The sequence below is a fragment of the Marmota flaviventris genome, chromosome 9 (assembly GCF_047511675.1).
Source record: "Marmota flaviventris isolate mMarFla1 chromosome 9, mMarFla1.hap1, whole genome shotgun sequence".
NCBI lineage: Eukaryota > Metazoa > Chordata > Mammalia > Rodentia > Sciuridae > Marmota > Marmota flaviventris.
Window position 1 is genome coordinate 105,342,219 of NC_092506.1, and position 19,312 is coordinate 105,361,530.

Below are 19,312 nucleotides of genomic sequence, written 5' to 3' on the forward strand. Positions count from 1 at the left end.
CGGGAGTGACAATCTGTACTCTTTTGCACCTGGGGGTGTCCCTTCCCTCGTGGAAGGGAGAGGGAAGAGCAGGAGGAGGTAGGGTGTGTTTTTGCTGAAGCTCTGGCCCTGACAGGCATCTCTGTCGCCATGGCAACCCTGGCTTGGTTGGGAGGACCTGCTCCTCCAGCGCCCCCTCCCATTCACGCAGCGGACGTGACACGTGCGGCGGGGTCACGTGTTGTTGTTGGGCCGGGAAAGCTGCTTCCGGGTCAATGCAGGACACCGGGCTCCGGCGGCCAGAGTGGGGGACGAGGTGAAGCGGAGCCGGGCCCGGGCCCGCCGGGAGCAAGCCGGAGGCTGAGCGGCGGCGGTGACGGCGGTGGCCGGGAGGGGGGAGGATAGGCGCAGCCCGAGGAGCCGCCGCAGCAGCTCCCCCGCCTCCCGGGCTGAGGGGTGAGTGAGCCCGGCCCGCCGGCTCCGCCGGGCTCTCGAGGCCGGGGCGCTCCCCTCCGGAGCCGGGGCGCGGACGGCCACTCCTGGGGGCGCAGTGAGAGGAAGCTCGGGGGGCACTCGGGTCGAGCGGCGTTGCCGGGGCAGCTGCGGGGTGGGAGGCCTGCCCCGGGGCTCGGCGGACGGCGGGGCCTGCTGGGCTCGGGCGGAGCGGGAGGGGCCTGGGCGGGGAGCAGAGGCCGGTCCCAGGTGGGAGGGGACGTGTGCCGAGCCCCCGAGGTCCGGAGAGAATCCTGGCTGCTCAGTGTGCCCCGAGGCCTGAAGCCTGGGGAGATGCCCCTACTTGGTAGGAGACAGACTTGTCTGGGACTGCCGGGGGTCTAGGAAACTTGTCTCTGAACTACTGAATTAAAGAAAAAAAAAAAAATAGAGGACGTGTCCCGAGGGAGGTTTGCTGGGAAAGGACGGCCATCCCTAGGCTCCTGGTGCACCAGGCCCGACCCTTCCAGGGACTGATAAAAGGATGTGGTAGTTTAACCAGGGCTTTTGGTAGAATATATTTGCCCCAAGTTGGGAGATTCCGAGATTGAGGGGGGTGGAACCAAGTGGAGGCTGGCAGGAGCGAACCCTGACCTGGGATCTTGCAGGGACTAACGATGTTTGGAGCTTCTTGTTTTGAGAATGGGAATACAGAGTTCTAGGTCCTTTACTAGGAAGACATTCCACAGTATCTTTTCCTGGGACATAGTGATGGCAGAAGTTATAGTTGAAAGTTGGTTGAAAGAGTTGAACTGTTTACAGTCAGTGCAGGAAGGAGGAGCTTTACTCTGAAGGTTGCTAAGTTACAGGGAGCTTGTAGGCACCATCTCGGGCTGTTTGGGAAAGCTGAGAATGCATTCAGTGCCTAGTAAAGACTTAGCAGGGGTTTGTCCCTGTTCTCTTCATGCTGCCATGGAGCTCTTATATTGGTTTCCACGGATTCATCTTGAGACAGGAGAGTTTGAATAAGTGCTGAAGACTAAGAAAACACGCAGTCTTTGGGTCCTGAGACATTAGACTGGATAAAAAAAAAATTATACCTCACAGTGCATTTTACATTGTGATCTAGTACATATCTACATATGATTTTAAAGTAATTCAACCTTTACCCTTATTACATGTGCATTCCGGTAATTTCTATTCCATTTTCTTTCATTTAGAAACATACTGACTGAAATCCACCAAATTGATTTATGGGTCTCCTCTTGCAGATTGAAAAGTGATGTTTATAAGGCACATTTCTTGATTAGTCAGTGTCTCCATATTCTGCGCTTTTAGAGAACAAAGATGATTCCAAGATGAGTTTTGGGGACAGGGGTAGGGCTGCCAGGTATAAATGTTTGCTTCAGTTAGTTAGATGTTTATAACATATAACATATTTGATCCCTGTTTCTTGAAGTATTACAATCATAATATTTGACATATCAGTGTTTCCCAATCATTTGACAAAATTGTGTCTGTGCCTCTTAATTTTCTCTGTCCTTTGCTGCATCTGAGAAATATGAGAGGCCTAGTTTCATTTAGCCACTTTGCTCCTAGTCATAGTTAAGGAAGTTTTATTTCACTGCTACCATTATAAAGATACACTGTTTTGCTTTTCTGTTACTTAAAAACATCTTGAATCTTCTTACTCTAGTAATTGTTATGTTTTATACTTTTTGCTCTATATTTAAATGTATAAAGTTCATGGCTTTAGTATATTTCATAAACTTAGGAATTACTTTGAATCATTTAACTACAAAACTGGTTTTTTTGTTTGTAAAATAGGTTAGACCCTTATGAAAAACAGTATTAATTCATAATAAACATTAATGAGTGTTGGGGAACAAAGTTAGAGATCTTTTCCTTTGAAAAGTTCTCACACAGCCTCTTCTGCATTGTCAAATGATACCTTGCCTAATTTTAATAGGTAAATGTATGGGATATGTATTTGACTAGCTTAATAATGTTACTTTCAGTTGACGATGAGTTCATATTATTTGGAACCAAAGGCACATTAATCTGGAAAGAATTGCTCACATTAAATTTTATCAGTGGGGACACATTCTTGACTTGATGCCTTATGAAAGCTTTCTATTGTCTTCAAACTTTGTGGGTGATAAAATATATCTTTCTTTTTAACTCTTGACTATGTCTTGGTTTTGGAGGAGAGACTTTATGTTGGTATGAATCAAACATTTCAGAAAATTATCTCTTTTAATCAGGTAAATATTTGTTTTAAAATATAGCTTTAAAGAATGTTTAAAAAAGATTGTCTTTTTTGGTAGGTGTTTGGAACATTAAGGAAGATCTCATTGATTTCATTTTCTGGGAATCGTGTGTACGTGTCAATAAAAAATGTGGAGAACTTATTCTGAGTGATTGTGTGTGTTTTTTTTTTTCATTTGTTCATTTTGTTTTTTAGTTTTCAGTTTTCCTTTTGACTTTTAGACATACAGCAGGCTCTTTTCCCCATGTAATTTTTGCTTCCACAGTATTGTGGCTTTGGAAATCAGACACTTAATATTTATCAGAATTGTGTAAAATGGGATTGTGTTGCTTTGAATGATGTTTTAAATACACATAAAATACTTATTTTCCCCTTAGTGTTTAAACTATATGACGTGTATTTTGGCTATTTAGACCTAATTATTCATTTCATAGTCCTGGGCTATGTTTTAAATAAGTGAGTTCTTGATATATTTTGTACCTATTCTGCAATGTAAGAAAAAGTTCTGAAAAGTAATGTGAAATTGACAGTGTTACAATTTGGGTTTAATAGGTGAAGAAATCATTTTAGCTGTGACTGTTGCCTTTGTCCTACATGTGTTTAGACATTAAGATTTACCATTACTCCCTTTTTCAGCCTACCCTGTTCTGATTTATGTTTTTTTGCAGATCAGTACAGTAATAGCCCAACAATTCCCATTGTCTGTATTCTAATGCTACTTGATTTCACATAGCTTCATGAGAGTATTCTTCCAGAGAATATTGCTGTGCTTACTTCATTTTTCTCCTCAAAAGCCATTGGTGCCTTTCAGTGCCAGCAATACATAAAGCCCATACTGTTTAGGTTGTTGTTGAGGACCCTCTGCAGCTTTTCTCAATTTTTTTCCTGACATTCCATTTCCAAAAACAGATCCTCTTCCTACCAAGGTCTCTAATCATTATATCTTGCTCGGTATATAACAAAGTGTGTTCCCTTTCTTTGTGAAATCCTGTTTATCCTCATTTCATTAAGATGACCCTCTTCTAAAATAGGTTAGACTCTTATAAAAACAGTATTAATTTATAGTAAACATTAATGAATGTTGGGGAACAAAGTTAGAGACCTTTTCCTTTGAAAGGTTGTCACACAGCCTCTTCTGCATTGTCAAATGGTACCTTGCCTAATATTTAATAAGTAAATGTATAGGATATGTATTTGACTAGTTTAATAATGTTACTTTCAGTTGAAGATGAGTTCATATTATTTGGAACCAAAGGCACATTAATCTGGAAAGAATTGCTCACATTAAATTTTATCAGTGGGGTCACATTCTTGAGGTCTAATCTTTTTTAAGTCTTTCTTGATTGTGTTGTTTGTGTGCCTTATTTTTACCTCTTTTAGATCATAAATATCTGGAGGTGACAGGGTTCAAATATCTTTGATTCTTGAGGACATCTAGCATAGGGTCTATTGGAACATAGGTCATAGACCTAGTGAATCAGAATAACTAGACTTACTAAAAATGCATATCCCTGAGTTCTGCCCTGGACTTATAGAAACTTAATCTCTGGTGGCGCCTAGGACTCTATATTTTAGCAAACTGCCCAGGTGACTCTTCTGTTCAATAAAATTTAAAAATCACTGATTAGCATGATGCCTTAAATGATAATAGGTACACACACTTGACTTTTGAGCAAGTGAAGTTAATGAATTGAGCAATATCATAGTTCAGGATGGTTTAATTTTAAGGCTTTGAAGTCAGCCTAGACTTGAATCCTGTGACTGTAACCTCACTGTACTTCTATTTTCCAACCTGTAAAACAGGATTAATAGTATTTCTTATGAGGGTGTTGTTGGAATTAAATGAGATGGTACATGCAAAGCAACATAGCACATAACATGCAGTAGGCTCTCAGTAGATTTTTATCTGCTGCTGTTATGATGATGACCACTAGCATCAGTGTCATCACGGTAATGAGATATGGGTTGCAAGAATAGGTTCTAGGTCAGTCATTGTTAAAAAGCAGATGGTTCATATGGTTTCCAGAAGTCAGGCTTGCAATGTTTTCTGTTTTGGGTTAGTAGATCATGGGTGTGTGTGCTGTTTAAAGTCATAAAGGTGTTTTTGCCTCCTTTCTTCCTTCCTTCCTTTTTTGTTTCTTTTCCTTTTTGGGCATTGGGAATTGAACCCGGAATCACTTTACCACTGAGCTATATCCCCAGTGCTTTTTTATTTTTTGAGACAGTGTTTGGGTAAGTTGTTAGGGCCTCACTAAGTTGCTGACACTGGCTTCAAACTTGTGATCCTCCTGCCTCAGTCTCTCAAGTCTCTGGGATTGTAGGCATGTGCCTTTGCACCTGGCTAGGTGTTTGGTCTTTTTGAGAAAGGTTGGTATTAAATTAGAATGTTATTTTCCCTTAGTTTTACCACTGCTCAAAGAATAAAATGCAAACTTCCAGAGGACATAGGTCCTTACCATCTGGCCTAGCCAGTCCCCTCCAACAGCTCTCTACATCATCTACAGTATGTTTCTATCTTTATCTTGCATTTCTTTCACTTAGTTGTATCTGTGTATGAGTTTTCCTCCACTTTTTCATCTAACAAATTTCCACTGTTGTCCTAAGTCTCAGTTCTACATGTGACTGACCTTCTGTGTTCTCAATATGCTTTGTCTACACTTACAATGCATTACCTTTGTGTACATTTGTCTTCTCAGGAATAGGATTTAGTTGTGGCATATATTATATCCCCAGTATGTTGTCAATAATTAGTCCACCTGTACTAGAGGGAGAGGATGTTGGTATTTGCCTTCTGTCAGCTCCCATATTTGTCTGGACTTTGCCATTTTCAGCTTTCACAATAATAATTACAACTTATGCTAGACACTAGATGATTTCATTTAAAAAACTTTGTTTCATTTAATTTTCACATTAACCTTATGAAATAGCTATTGATACCTTTATTTTATAAATAAGGGAACAGGTATAGACAGGTAAGTAACTTGGAGAAATTACACAGCAACCATAATGAACCTGGAATTAATCAAAGCTCACGCTTTTAACTGCAATGCTATTCTAAAAAGGTGATTTAAGCAGGTGACACATTTCTGAAATCAAGAGATTGTGGCTGTATGAAACTTTTATTGTTAATTTACTAATCATTCTTAGAAATGTGATGTGTTAAGTGCTCTCACAAAAAGGATTGTTTAAAACTATTCTCTGGATAATGCCTTTCCAGTGATTTTCCAAAATTTTTCTTTCTCCCCAGTCTGCCACACTCTTCCTTGGTGTACTTGATTTTCATTTCATTATTAGATAATACTACTTCATGTCTATTAAATAAAATTTACCTTTTCATTCATCCAACAAACACTTGTCCAGTGTACACTAAACTGGACTGATGGGTTCCTGGTTTTGTGGAACTCAAATTCTGGTGGAGAGGGACCTAAATGAATGGATCATGGTTCGAACTTCGAAGAAAGAATGAAGCGATAATGAGTGATAGATAGTGGTAGTGGTGCCATTTTTGATTAGGTGATCAGAGGCAGACTTTGAGAAGGTGACATTTGGGTTTACATTTGAGACTCATGCTGAATTGAAGCAACTCTGCCAAGAGCCAGGAAAGGGGGAAATTAGCTTGGCAAGTTTGAGAAGTAGAAAGCCAGGGAGTCTGAAGCCTTGTGAGCTAGGAAAAGTGTGGAAGGAGGAAAAGATTAGAGAGATCAGATAAATTGAAGACTATGCTAGAGATTGGATTTTATTCTAAATGGGAAAGGAAGCCATTGAATTTAAAAAAGACACAATTTAACTTAAATTTTGAGAAGACGACTTGGCTGCTTTGTGGAGAATGAATTGTACAAGTTAGGAGAGACCAGGGAGGGGGCTGTTGCAGCAGTCCTGGCTTGGACTAGAGCAAAGTAAGAGAAGGAAAGAATGGGAGGAATTGGGATGTTTTAGATGTGTTGATGGGTCTGCCTGATAATCACATGGGAGTGTGAGAGAAAAAGAGGGATTAGATGTAATTTCTGAGATGGGAGTGAGCATAGGAGGAGCAGATTTGGAGAGGGACTGAGTTCTGTTTGTGTCCCCTGTGTGCCTCTCCTGATGTACACCTTCAACCTGAAAGGATGCCACTGTTCTCAGTTTTGTGTTATTATTTTCTGACTTTTCTTTATAGTTTTATTTTTTATTAAATATTTATCTGACCCTAAATTAAATTAGAAGATGGAAGATTAATTATCATTTAATTTTAAATTTAAAAATTTAAACTCTCAGTATAAATGGAATTGCGTATATTCTTGTGATTAATTATTTCACCCATTCAGCATTGCTTTTTAAATCATTCATGTTGATGAGGAAACAAGCTTAATGAACTACCAATTGTTTGTTTTATGAATATGTTGTAATATATGCAATCACTGTTTCTTAAATGTAAGGGGTTTTTACCCCAGGATTTCTGCAATTTCAAACAAAGCTATTATCAGCATTCTTGTCCTTATCTCCTGGTGCACATTTACAAGTTCCAATATCTGTCATGCTGAGAGTAGAATTGCTGTATGAGAGAGTATGTGCGTCTTCAACTCAAGACATGTTGTTTTCCAAAGTGTCTTCAAATTTATACTCTAGTAGTGTGAGAGTTCCTGTTTTTCCACATCCTAACACTTGGTATTGTCAGAGTCATTAAAGTTTTGCTAACTTATTTGAAATAATACATCACTACTTTAATTTTTGTCTCTGAACATTACTGAAATCGGGCATCTTTTACATATATTTAATAGCCATTTCAGTGTTATTATCTATTAAATATTTATGTTTATTGTCCATTTTCCTTTGAGCTTTCACCTTTTGAAATTATTTTTAAGAGTTCTTCTTACTATGCTGCAAGTGCCCCTCCTTCATAGGTGTGTTGCAAATGCCCTCCGCTCCCGTTTCTGTCTTATGTCTTATGTTTTTAATGTCTGATCAAAAGTTTTTCATTTTACTGACCAACTCCCTTTATAGATTTTAAAAACGTTTTGATTATTAAAAAGTGATTATAGTCATAGTATTGGTATTTAATTCATGGATAAATGTTTGAGTATAACATAAAGTTGTATAAGGGCACATACTTTTTCAAAAGGTTAGTCCCCTTATTCATTTATTAACATTTCTTCTCATGAACATTGGTAAAGGATTCAAAGAAAAAGATAAGTGAAGATTATATATGTCATAAATCAAATCTCCCACTAAATTCACTTATGGAGACTTGGCTACTTCATTCTTCACTCATGGTTTAAAATCCTCAAGTGAATTTTCTGCATTAATTTCATGCGGGTGCCCGAGATTAGAACTGGAAATTTTGGACTTGGCCTAATACATTTTTTTCTATACTATCTACTTTATTTCTTTATTTTTTATAAATATTTCTATAGTAAAATAACCATTTTAAAATTTACCATTTTAACTATTTTAAGTATTTAGTTCAGTGGCATTAAGTATGTACACGTTGTTATACAACCATCACCACAATCCCAGAATTTTTTCATTTTTTCCAAACTGAAACTCAGTATCCATTAATCTCCATTCCCCACTCCCCACCTTCTTGGCAACCAACCTTGGTACTTTCTGTCTCCATGAATTTGACTACTTTGTTTTAAACTCGTGTAAGTACAGTTATACAGTATTTGTCCTTTTGTGTCTAGCTTATTTCCTTTAGTATAATGTCAAATATGTTATAACTTATGTCAGATTTTCCTCATTTTTAAAGTTGAATAATATTCCATTGTGTGTATGTATGACATTTTGCTTAGCCCTTTACGTACTGATGGACACTTGGATTTTTTTTTTCTACCTTTTGGCTATTGTGAATAATGGTGTAACTATCTGTTCTACTTGCTTTTGATTCTTTTGGGTATATTCCCAGAAGTATAATTGCTGAATTAAATAGTAATTCTATGTTTGATTGCAGAGTTTATTAATAAATACAGTTTTTATATTTTATAAAATGTATTTGCTATGAACAATAGAAGTGACTAGAAAACCTATCATTAGGACATATACTAATTTCCAATTATGTGCAAAGTTCCAGTCTATGATAGATACAAAGAAGTGTTAGGATATGTATGATTCTTATTGTCAAAAAACTGTCTGGTCTGAGGATACAAATAAACACATGAAAATTACATCACAATGCATGACTTTAATAATGTGCAGTATATGGGCCAAAAATGAAAAGATGACAGGCCAATATGTGATTATTTGCCCACTGAATATTTTAGGTAGTAGCTACCATGAGCTCAGCTAAAAGGAAACATCTTTAAGGCAAGAGGTATCTGAAAAAGTCTCATCTCTCAAGTATATTTTGAATGGGATGTTGCAGTATACATAAAATTCAGATAGGCAGAGAGATACTGGTGAGATCTTCTATGTAAGGAGGCATGCCATAAATATCAGATATTTTATTTTGTGATGACTCATTAAGTTGGCATTAATTAGCATAGTCCCCGGCCCTTAAAACAAATGAGACCAAATCTATTTAACAAAAATCACAAGTCTTCTCACCCTACATTCAGCTGCTATATTCATTGGATATAGATAGTAGTAATAATAGGATTAGTAGATGCAACAGTAAACTAGTATTCTGTGCTTTCTTGTGCTAAATACTTTTTGCCTATATTTTCTCCTTTCATTCTCCAGTTAGGAACCATTCATTACCCTTCCTGTGGATGAGGAAATGGAGACCTGAAAAACTTCAGTAACTTACCCACTGTCACACACAGTAGTGGAATCAGTCAGGATTTACTTCCAGACATTTTAGATCCAGAATCAGCACTTATTATTGTTGGGCATATTATGCCATTAGCAGTAAATGTGGAAGGGATTAGTAACTTTTTTTTTATGCGTAAACTTTCATAGCCTTTCTGCATAACTGATGTTTTAACATCTGGAATCCCTGGTTATTAGCTAGAGTGGTTGGTAATCACCTCTAGAAAGCAGAGTGATAAACTAATAGTTTGTTGCTAATGAGACTTGCCTTAACATGGTGGCTTCTGTAGAGCAGAGATAGTAGGGTAATCCATTCTGTAAACAGCTAGATAATGACCTTAAACTTGTGTGTTCACAGCTGAAAGAAAATGTACATGTAGTTTTCTTCTGATGAAACCTAATCCATTTAAGAAAAAAAAAATTCATTGCCTTGTGGAAAGACAAAAAAAGTTGAGAATAATTTCCCCCCCTTTTGTAACTAGATTAGGCAGTAGAAATGCTTCTTAGTTTTTTGGCTATAATGATTTTCATACATTTTAATAAGTTATACTTCTAGAATTTATGGGGGTCTATCTGCTGTTGGTATGAAATTTTTGTTTGTTTTTGTGGTGCTGGGGATTGAACCCAGGGCCTTGTGCTTGGGAAGCAAACACTTTACCAACTGAGCTATATCCCCAGCCTGAAATGTTTCATTTTTAATAAAGACAGCAGGACTAAACAGATTAGAGATGTGGAGAGCATAATATAGCATGCTGATTGGGCCATAGAAAACTGAGCAAGTGCCCTCAGTTTCCTCTCCTGTAAACAGACAAGTGGCAGTTTGTCTCTTTAAGAGAGTGGTTGTGGAAAATGACTAGGCTTTAAAATGATTGTTAATCTCAGGGTGGAGATACTTGGTTTGGAAACATCACTTCAAGAGTAAATGTGTCTAATTCTGCTTTGCATAAGTAAAACAACAAAGCCTTGGAATTTTTCCAAATCAAATCTGGGCCAAATAGAAAGGTAAGGGTAAATGTTAATTTATGAAGGAGTTGAGTGTGGGTTGGGGGAAGCTGTTGAAGTAAAGGGTGTTGTGAATGTTAAGTCATTTTTGTTGTGGTTGTTGTGTCTGCTATGTGTTTTTGCTCTATATTTCAGAATCCCTAATTTAGCAGGGATATGGACAATTGGCTTAAGACAACAATTTTGGACAATGAAAATCATATGTGTTTAGAAACATTTTCACACAAAGAAATACTTCAGTATAAATAGCAGTGTTTAACTTTTTTCTCAAATTTCTAATAAAATAATTAAGGTCTTGGGTTGAAGCCTTTAGATTAGAATTTCAGGTGCTCTGTTTTTGTACAGTGGACTGCGAGCTTGGGAGTAGCTGAATTTGCTAATGTGCAGTTGTAGATGAGAAAACTTTGTCTCTTTGTCCAGTGTTCAATGTGCCTTAAATGTAGTGTAATTCTTTACTAGAAGTCATTGACAGCTCTGAGGCTATATTTGTCACTGATGATGTCATTAATGCAATGAAATTAAGAATTTTGGGTAGAAACGCCACTGTTTTTGATACTTTCAAGAAGTATGGTGCCATGGTAGGAAAAGATAGTAGTAGTCTCCGATCAATAAGAATGATCAGGAAGAGTCTGAACTCACATTTCATCTGAAGTGTTGGTTTTTTAAATTACTTTTAATTTTCTACCAGGAAAAGTTGATGTGCCACATTATTACACTTAAATGCCATGTAGTATACAGTTGAGAAAGAGACTTTGAGAAACAGGGTGGTCCTTAGGGTGTGAAATCATGGTGGCCTGGTGTGTTATGATAATGAATTTTATCAGCTAGACTTGTTTTGCACTTGGAATGCTAAAAGTTAAGTTAGTGAATTGGCTAACTATAATCATACAGAATAGTTTCAAAAGATTTGTTTTCCTTCTTACCTAAAGGAGACATCCACTTGGATACATTACGTAATGCTCAAGGGCAGTAACTGAAATAGAATTGCAGGTTCTTTATAATACATAATTCAGCTTACTAATGAAATACTTTACAAACTTTCAAAATAGATGGATAGTTATTAATGTGAAGGTTTGTCACAAGCTGTATAGGAAAAAACAGATGATAAAACTATATATCTAAAAACAACAATCTGTATAAAATTAAGTGTATCTACATAGCCTGGAAAGAGTGGTTTGGAAGGGTGTACACCATAAGGTGCTTCCTCATGCTCAGTGACCTTGCTAAATCTGTCACTGATGTCTCCGGGTATAGCTGTGGCTCTAAATATGCTTTAGACATGAAAGCTGTTGGTAACACTTATTTATATCCTTAGCTAATAAAAAGGGATACTACATGATGGGGGTTACAGGTTTTGCTGTAGTTATTGCTTGCATATATTCACTTGGAAATTTTTGAAAACTCATTGGATGTTGTATTTTTTAAAAGCAAATACTTAGAAAGCAGTTGATTAACAGAACTTTATATATTGATTTATTTAATCTTTCTTGGAGGGAAAATATATAACATATACTTTTCCTGAGTTATTCTGTTTTATTGGGGATACACTTATGCTGAGGATCAGAAATGCTTATTTAGAAAACAAAAATTCCAATTACCTAAATGTACAAGTATCTTTCAGGGTTTGGGTCCAATGGGGAATCATTCAAAAACAAAGGTTTCTTTGGATGAGGTTAAAAGAGGAGTCTACAGAGTGAAAGTTAAATGGGCTAAAACAAAAGAAAAAACCAAATTTCTCTCCCCACACACCAAAACAAACAAAAAACAGAAAGACATGAAAGTTAGTAATCCTAAGAGATTCTTTGATTTAATTCATCATGTTTCCAAAAGTTTAATCATATTTTATATTTTAGATATGTATCATCTGGTATATTTCCTTCTAGATTGTTGATGTCCTGAGGACAGGGTTTGGATTTTATTCATTCTCCCTTTCTTCAGGATTAGCACAGTGTTTGGATTCAGCATCTGGTACATGCTTGTTCAGCTGAAGTAAGCTCTGTGAGATCACATATTTTGTACATAAATGAATGGGCGAATAAGCCAAATTGGGATCAGTTGGTAAAATACAGAAAGAAATGGCAGATATATAATACTAAATGTATTTGTTGACTATATTTTTTATTAAACAATTGGTAAATAATCTCATTCTCAGATTGTTTTGTGAAGGAAACAGACACCTAAGTACAGAAAAAAAAAATCACTGACATGAAGTATCATCTCAACAAAGGAACCTAAAGGTGAAATTGTGGAGCCTGTAGACAAAATGTTTAACCTGTTTTGTTTACAAATATTATTGGCAAAAGATTGGCAGGCAGCTTTTTGAGTGTAGTTTTTTTCACCCTACTCTGATGAATAGATAAGATTGATTCGTTGTATGTAAATGAAACTGAAAGTAATATTAAACTACTTGAGAATATTTTCCTTTTATAGAAACTATGAATACTCTTTTGAAGATTTAGCCTCATCCTAAATTAATGACGTTTGAATTGTTGTTGTTTCTTTTCCAAACTGTAAATCAGTTCCCAACTGTCTTCTCTTCTAGTATATTGAAATCTGCAGAATGGCTTCCTGATGCTTGAAGCCCAGCTCTGTTCCTTGTTAGTCTCCACAGTCTGAGGTGACCCAAGGCCTGAACCTCTTAAGGCATCACCCCTCTTGATGTGGCTATAGACAGAAAAATTTGGATAAAATTGGGTAGCATTTGTTGACACATTTAACTTGGTGTGCAAAGGCAAACTGCAGCCTGAGGGTATTCTTCCAGCTCTTTGTGTACAATCCATAGTGGAGCTTTTGCTTTGTCCTTGTTAAAGCCATGGTGAAGAATAGCAGAACACAGAATCTTCCCTATTCATCTCAGCCCTTCCTCTTAGTTTCATTCTAGTTTGGTTTTGAGGCTTGGGTGTGTTTTGTTTCTGCTTGCTTTTACTTTCCTCATTCTGTTTTACAAAATTATCTCTGTTTGGCCATCCATTTTATTTTCTACTTTCTTCCTCCCCAGTTCCTTTAAAAATTTTTATAATGTTGTATATTCTACATACAAAAATTCCAAGTTGGAATTGTTTGCATAAAAACTTTACAATAATGAGGAAATAAAAAATTGTGTAACAAAATATTGTGGCATTTCCAGATACATTACAATATTTTCCATTGTGAAAAGATGAGTTATGAATATGGTGAGTTCAAGGTTTCAAAGGGTAGACACTGAAAAACAAATCTTTCTACCCTTCTTCTTCATTTCTTTTCTCTGGAGTCAGCTGTTGGTACTACTTTTACTCATTTCTATTTTTTCACTCTGGAGATAGTCTAGATATATATACAATCCAGTAAATCTATTTTTATAAGATTTAAAATTTATATTTTGGCATTCTGTGGCATAGTATTTATATCTCTTGGGAGTTGTAAGTGAGGCTGGTAGTATTTATACTTTATGAAATACACTACTGCACATTGTTTCCTTGTGAAATGTTGATGTTGCATGAGACCACGAGGTTGGATCTAGTATATCTTCCAGTGTTAGTGTCCAGACGTGGCCTATTTCTGTTTTCAGTTGTGTTGAGTATCATACTAATTTTGATCTACCCTTTTAGTGGGAACATAAAATATAAATTGTTTGATAGCAATTGAGGGTACTTAGGAAGCTGAATGTTCTGTTCTGATATTTATCCACCTGGCAAAAGTGCCCTGAGCACTTTATCCTCCAATTTGTACTTTATCCTGATTTTTTCCAAGCACTTTACAAGAGGATATTATAGTCAGGATCTTGAGACACAATGGATTTGAGATTTTCACAGGCACACTCCACATTTTGTTAATGGAACCAAGCAGCATCACCCAAGATTCCTGGCTCCTTAGCTTTAAGCACCAATTCAGAACATTTTACAAATGCATTAGAACTCTGCCAACTATAGAGGTAGACTGATGAAATTTGACACCTGCTATTTCCAAAAAGTCATAGATTATCCCCTATACCTAAAAAAACTTTTAAAAGGCTCTGGTTAAAGGATTTTTTTCTACCCTATATTTCCTTATTTTTCAGTCTTCTTGGTTTTCAGCCCTCCTTCCCCACCTATTGTTCCTCTTCAAACTGCCCCAAAAGATAGATTAGATTTATATTACCAATCCATTTTGCAGCCATAACATTCTAATTCAAAATCCACCTATCTAAGACTGCATCATCTTTATTACAGGAAAACTAGTGCAGTAGAGTATTCTGGAAAAGAACCAGCGAATGCACCTGGTGTCGCTCTTCAGTCTTAAGAATAATAATTAAAAAAAAAATCAAGGCTATTTGGAAGAATTATTCAAGTATGGGGCTGGATGTTTTGTTTTCTGCCATGAGGGAAAAAAATTTTAAGTACCCATGCTTGCTTGATTGAACCCAGTGGTGTTTAATCACTGAGTCACATCCCCAGCCCTTTTAAAAATATTGTATTTAGAGACAGGGTCTCGGTAAGTTGCTTAGGGCCTGATTAAGTTGCTGAGACTGGCTTTGAACTCTTGATCCTCTTGCTTCAGCCGCCCATGCCACATTGTAGACTCTCAATTTGTCTATAATTCAATTGTGTTTAAGACTATTGCCCTTGAATTATGTAGTGCAGTGGTTCTGAATTCTACAGATAATAGATGCTACTTAAACACAGTGACCATTATTTTGATAGAGTTCACCTTCCCCACACGTTTTTTTTTTTTAATTCTTTTTGAATTGCCAATTGTATGAAAGATAGCAATGTAACTTCTTTGATGTTTTTGTTAAACAGTTTGTACAGATTCTGTTGGCATTCAACTTGAGACAAGGCCTTTGATAAGAGCTCTGGTGCTTGTTCCAAGTGGCATAAGATATGCTTTATGTTGTCTGCTGTTGGTGGTGATATGTTTACTTTTTAAAAGATCAGCCTGAAGGTTCCCAAAGCATAAGATGAACACAACCCAAGCTCAAAAGTTGACACCATGAATATTAGGATAGAGAGCGCTCCTATGCAAATATTTACTATTTTATGTAGATAGAGATAACTATCTGGCACTCCAATTGTCTCTACCCCTAAGCTTACAAATGAAGATTTTTAAACAGAAGACTGTCCTGTATTTTCAAGGTGACTTGTGATATACTCAATTATGAAATGTATTCTGTAGTCTAATCTTTGGTAAGTTATAGAGATGAAACTTTGTTCAGTGAATGGACACATGCTCCATGAGCATCCATTGTGTTCTAACTATTTGAGAACTGATTTCACACAGTTGTTGTGGGAGTGGTCTTGATAGTGGTCTAAGAGATATGCCAAACTTAATGACTATATTAACTCATGCTTTTTAAAAACTTCTTGTGGCAAATCTGAGAGGAAGGTTGAGACCATCCATGGGTGAAAAAGATAAAGTAGAAAGGTTAGCTAACTAGCGTAAGTGTACCCAGCTAGTGAGAGAACATAAGTTTCCTATGTCCATATGCTTTCTACTTTACCATAACTTTCGCTTAAAATTAATAGCATTTGTATTTAGAGCTTTACAATAGCCCTTTAATCCAAATAATGTATTTATATATTTTAGGGCTCCACACCAACCCTGTAATATGAATAGTGTAGACGTTAATATTTTATAGATATAGATGTTTGAGTCCCAGAGAGAAATACTTGACTTGCTTGATGATACAAAACTATTAAGTAGTGAAATCTGAGTGGGGTTTAAATCTGCTCCCCATCCTGAATTCTCTGCTTTTTCCACTTGGCACCCTGGAGGCAAGTGATTTTAATAACTCAGCATTCATCAGCTCTTACTATGCATAGTATGCTGCATCTGATGCTATGAATCAATACTGAAAGAATTAGAATTGCACAGTTTCACTCCCCTTTATAATTAAAGTTGGAGTTAGGATGATAACATGAGAAATACCTAGTGTTCAGTATAATTAAACTATGCAAGTACAAGTAAACCAGTGCATCCATAGTGAAGTAAATCTGTCTCCAGTAATGGTAAACAATTTGAAGAATATCTGACTGGTATCAAACCATTCTCTGAGAGAAACTTTTAAATGTTCATTCCTGTTGGTTTCTTCCAGGGAAAAGTATCAGTAGTCCTCCTTAGTCTCTCTGTAAGCCACTCTTGAAATCTACAACAATGTTCAGGTCTCTCCTATTTTGAGAGAAAACTTGTGACAGTTGTGTCTGATTCCCTCCTCTATTTTGTGCCTGCCAAGCTTACTATCCCGTCTTCCTTCTCCTTTTCTCATTAAAGTCCTCAAAATATTGGCTGTATATGCTGCTCTTCTGTTGTTCCTTTTCTTTTTCTTCATGACTTTGCTGCTTCTGCGTGTCCTTTAAATATCATTGATTCCCATGTTCTCTTGTCCTACTGTTCTTATTCGGAGTACTTCCTATATTCTGATGATGTACAAATCTTCATCTTTGGCTAACATTTCTCACTCAAATTTAGACTGTTTTCCAGAATATTCCACAAGTGTCTCTAATTGAATATGAGTAAATTGGAATCCATAATTTTGCCCCTTAACACTGACTTTGATCATATTTTTTTGACTAATGGTACTAGTTAAAGGTAATGTAGTCACCTGGTCACCTGTACTGGAAACCAGCTTAGACTCCCCTTCTCTCTCAGCCCCTACAGTTCCTAAAAAGCTTGCTTTCTAAGTCATTTTGAATCTGCCACTATTTTCTAATTCTTCCCCCACTCTGGCTTTTGAGGTCCTTATTATCCTGCTCTTGTATTCTTGTAGCATCTTCCTAACTCTTCTTCCTGCCTTCACTCATTTCCCTCATATCCATCAACTGCATAATTGCTAGGGTGAGTTTCCAACAAAACAATTGGTAATTGTCTTCCCTTCCTAAAAACCTAATTTCTTCCTGCTTACCATAGGATAAAGCTCTGCTTCTTAATGTGGCACATAAGCTCTCCTTTGGGGTTCCTGTTTAGATGATGTCCTTTATGGTCATGCTGCTTTGGCAACGCTGGATCTCTTGAGGTTACTTACATATGCCTTTGTACATTCTCTGCCTTCTTTCATGATATCCTTTCTTTGAGTAGTCTCTATCCTCCTCTCTTTTTCTGATTGTTTTAATTTTTAAAAAGTAGCGTGATAACCTACTGGTTGATGTATGATATAAGCATAGGGTAGCTCCTGATAATATGTTATCAGGCTGTTAGCATGTATTATCTCTTTTAACACATGGAGGAGTATAGAGAAAGTGCTGGAGTTATTGATTATTTGGACCCTCAGCTGAGGTTAAGTAGAAAATCTTCTACCTAAACTCAGAACAAAAAGAAATGAAATTCTATATTAGTCATTTCTTAGGCCAGGTGGTAAGTAACTAAAAAAGAAAGAGAAAGGAAGGAAGGAAGGAAGGAAGGGAGGGAGGGAGGGAAAAGAAAAGAAAAGAAAAGAGAACAGTGGATTAAATAAAATAGGTTATTTATTTTCTGAAATTTCTAGAGATATATACCTATATGGCAGTTCAGTCCCAGGAAGACCTCCAGAACTGAGGCCCCTTTTAGCAATTGCTCCTCCTCCTCCATTAGGACATATTACTTGGCTCATGGTCCAAGGTGGCATCTGTTTTCTATTAAGTAGAATGAAGGACAACACAAAGAAGGAAGTCAAGTAGAATACCTTGGCTGTCTTTTAAGGATGATTGCTGGACGTTGCCACAGAATATTTTATTTCTATCCCAATCAGCTAGACCTTATTTCTATTCCAATCAGCTAGAACTAGACATATATTTATTTCTAAATACAGATAGCCAATATACATATATGGTGTACATATGTAAAATTTCTATTACTGTGGAAGAAGAGGAAAATGAATTTCAAGGGTCAGATAATAAAAGCTTCATCCAAATTATTTAGCCTCATGTTTAGCCTATACCTCTTCTTTTAGTCCTTTTTCCAGTTACTTACTGCGTGAACTCTATGCACTAGTGCAAAGCCTTGTTATCCTTGATTGGCAATGATCACCCCTCTTCTTAATCTTGGAATAGTTTTTATTATTTTGCAGATATCATATGCTGAGCTATGTTGCTGTCATTTGTTTGCATATGTAACTTCCTTAAATCATAACATCTTACCACAGTGTAATTTCCTGGGGGCAGTGACCATATCTTCTATGTCTGCAATGCCTACTTTAGTGCTTGATAAATAATTGGTTCTCAGTAAATATTTCTTATATGAGTAAATAAATAATTTTGATGATTTCTTGGTTTCTTGTAGAATTTAGGAAAGAAAGATGGACCAACCTAGTGGAAGAAGTTTTATGCAAGTATTATGTGAAAAATATAGTCCTGAAAACTTTCCTTACCGTCGTGGCCCTGGGATGGGAGTCCATGTCCCAGCCACACCTCAGGGCTCTCCTATGAAAGGTAAGAAAGATGAGACCTACACATTTATTTATTGGAGCTTACTTAGGAAGTCAGTTCACAGAATTACCTTGTTTACAAATTATTTTCTTTACTTAAAATGATGAATCAAATAATCTTTCCCCCTTATTTTGGTCTCAGATTTTAAAGAACCTCAGTACTTATTTTCCTCCAGATTGTCCACAAGGAGTTGTAGTTGTACTTAAAGGGCAAGAATAATGTTCAAGTGGTAATATTTCTCTCTTTTTTTGCCCAAAAATCATTTATTTATTTATTTATTTATGGCAGTAGAGTATATTATGACATATTTATACAAACATGGAATATATCTTCTTCTAATTAGAATTCCATTCTTGTGGTTGTACGTGATGTGGAGATTCATTGTAGTGTGTTCATATATGTACATAGGAAAGTTATATTAGAGTTATCCCACTGTCTTTCCTGTCCCTGTCCCCACTTCCTTCCCTTCATTCCCCTTTGTCTAATCTACTGAACTTCTATTCTTTTTTTTTTTAAGAGAGAGTGTGAGAGAGAGAGAGAATTTTTTTTTTAA

At 36.7% G+C, this 19,312-nt stretch overlaps 1 protein-coding gene and 1 non-coding gene across 5 annotated transcripts in view; one reads left to right on the plus strand and one right to left on the minus strand.

The window, feature by feature from the left end:
* Window positions 1–240: 240 nt before the first annotated feature.
* Tbcel (tubulin folding cofactor E like) overlaps window positions 241–19,312 on the plus strand; it is a 53,565-nt gene continuing 34,493 nt past the window's right edge. For 2 of the 4 annotated variants that reach the window (XM_027930553.3, XM_071616785.1), the window contains exons 1-2: window positions 241–435; window positions 18,614–18,762. In XM_027930553.3, coding sequence (XP_027786354.1) covers window positions 18,630–18,762 — 133 coding nt within the window. In that variant the 5' untranslated portion in view covers window positions 241–435; window positions 18,614–18,629. Of the gene's footprint in view, window positions 436–10,297; window positions 10,406–12,585; window positions 12,643–18,613; window positions 18,763–19,312 lie in introns of those variants that run through there. The other 2 variants (XM_071616783.1, XM_071616784.1) reach the window with 2 other exon arrangements.
* Window positions 10,007–10,080, minus strand: Trnag-ccc (transfer RNA glycine (anticodon CCC)). The gene has a single exon. It is a non-coding gene; the product is annotated as a tRNA-Gly (tRNA).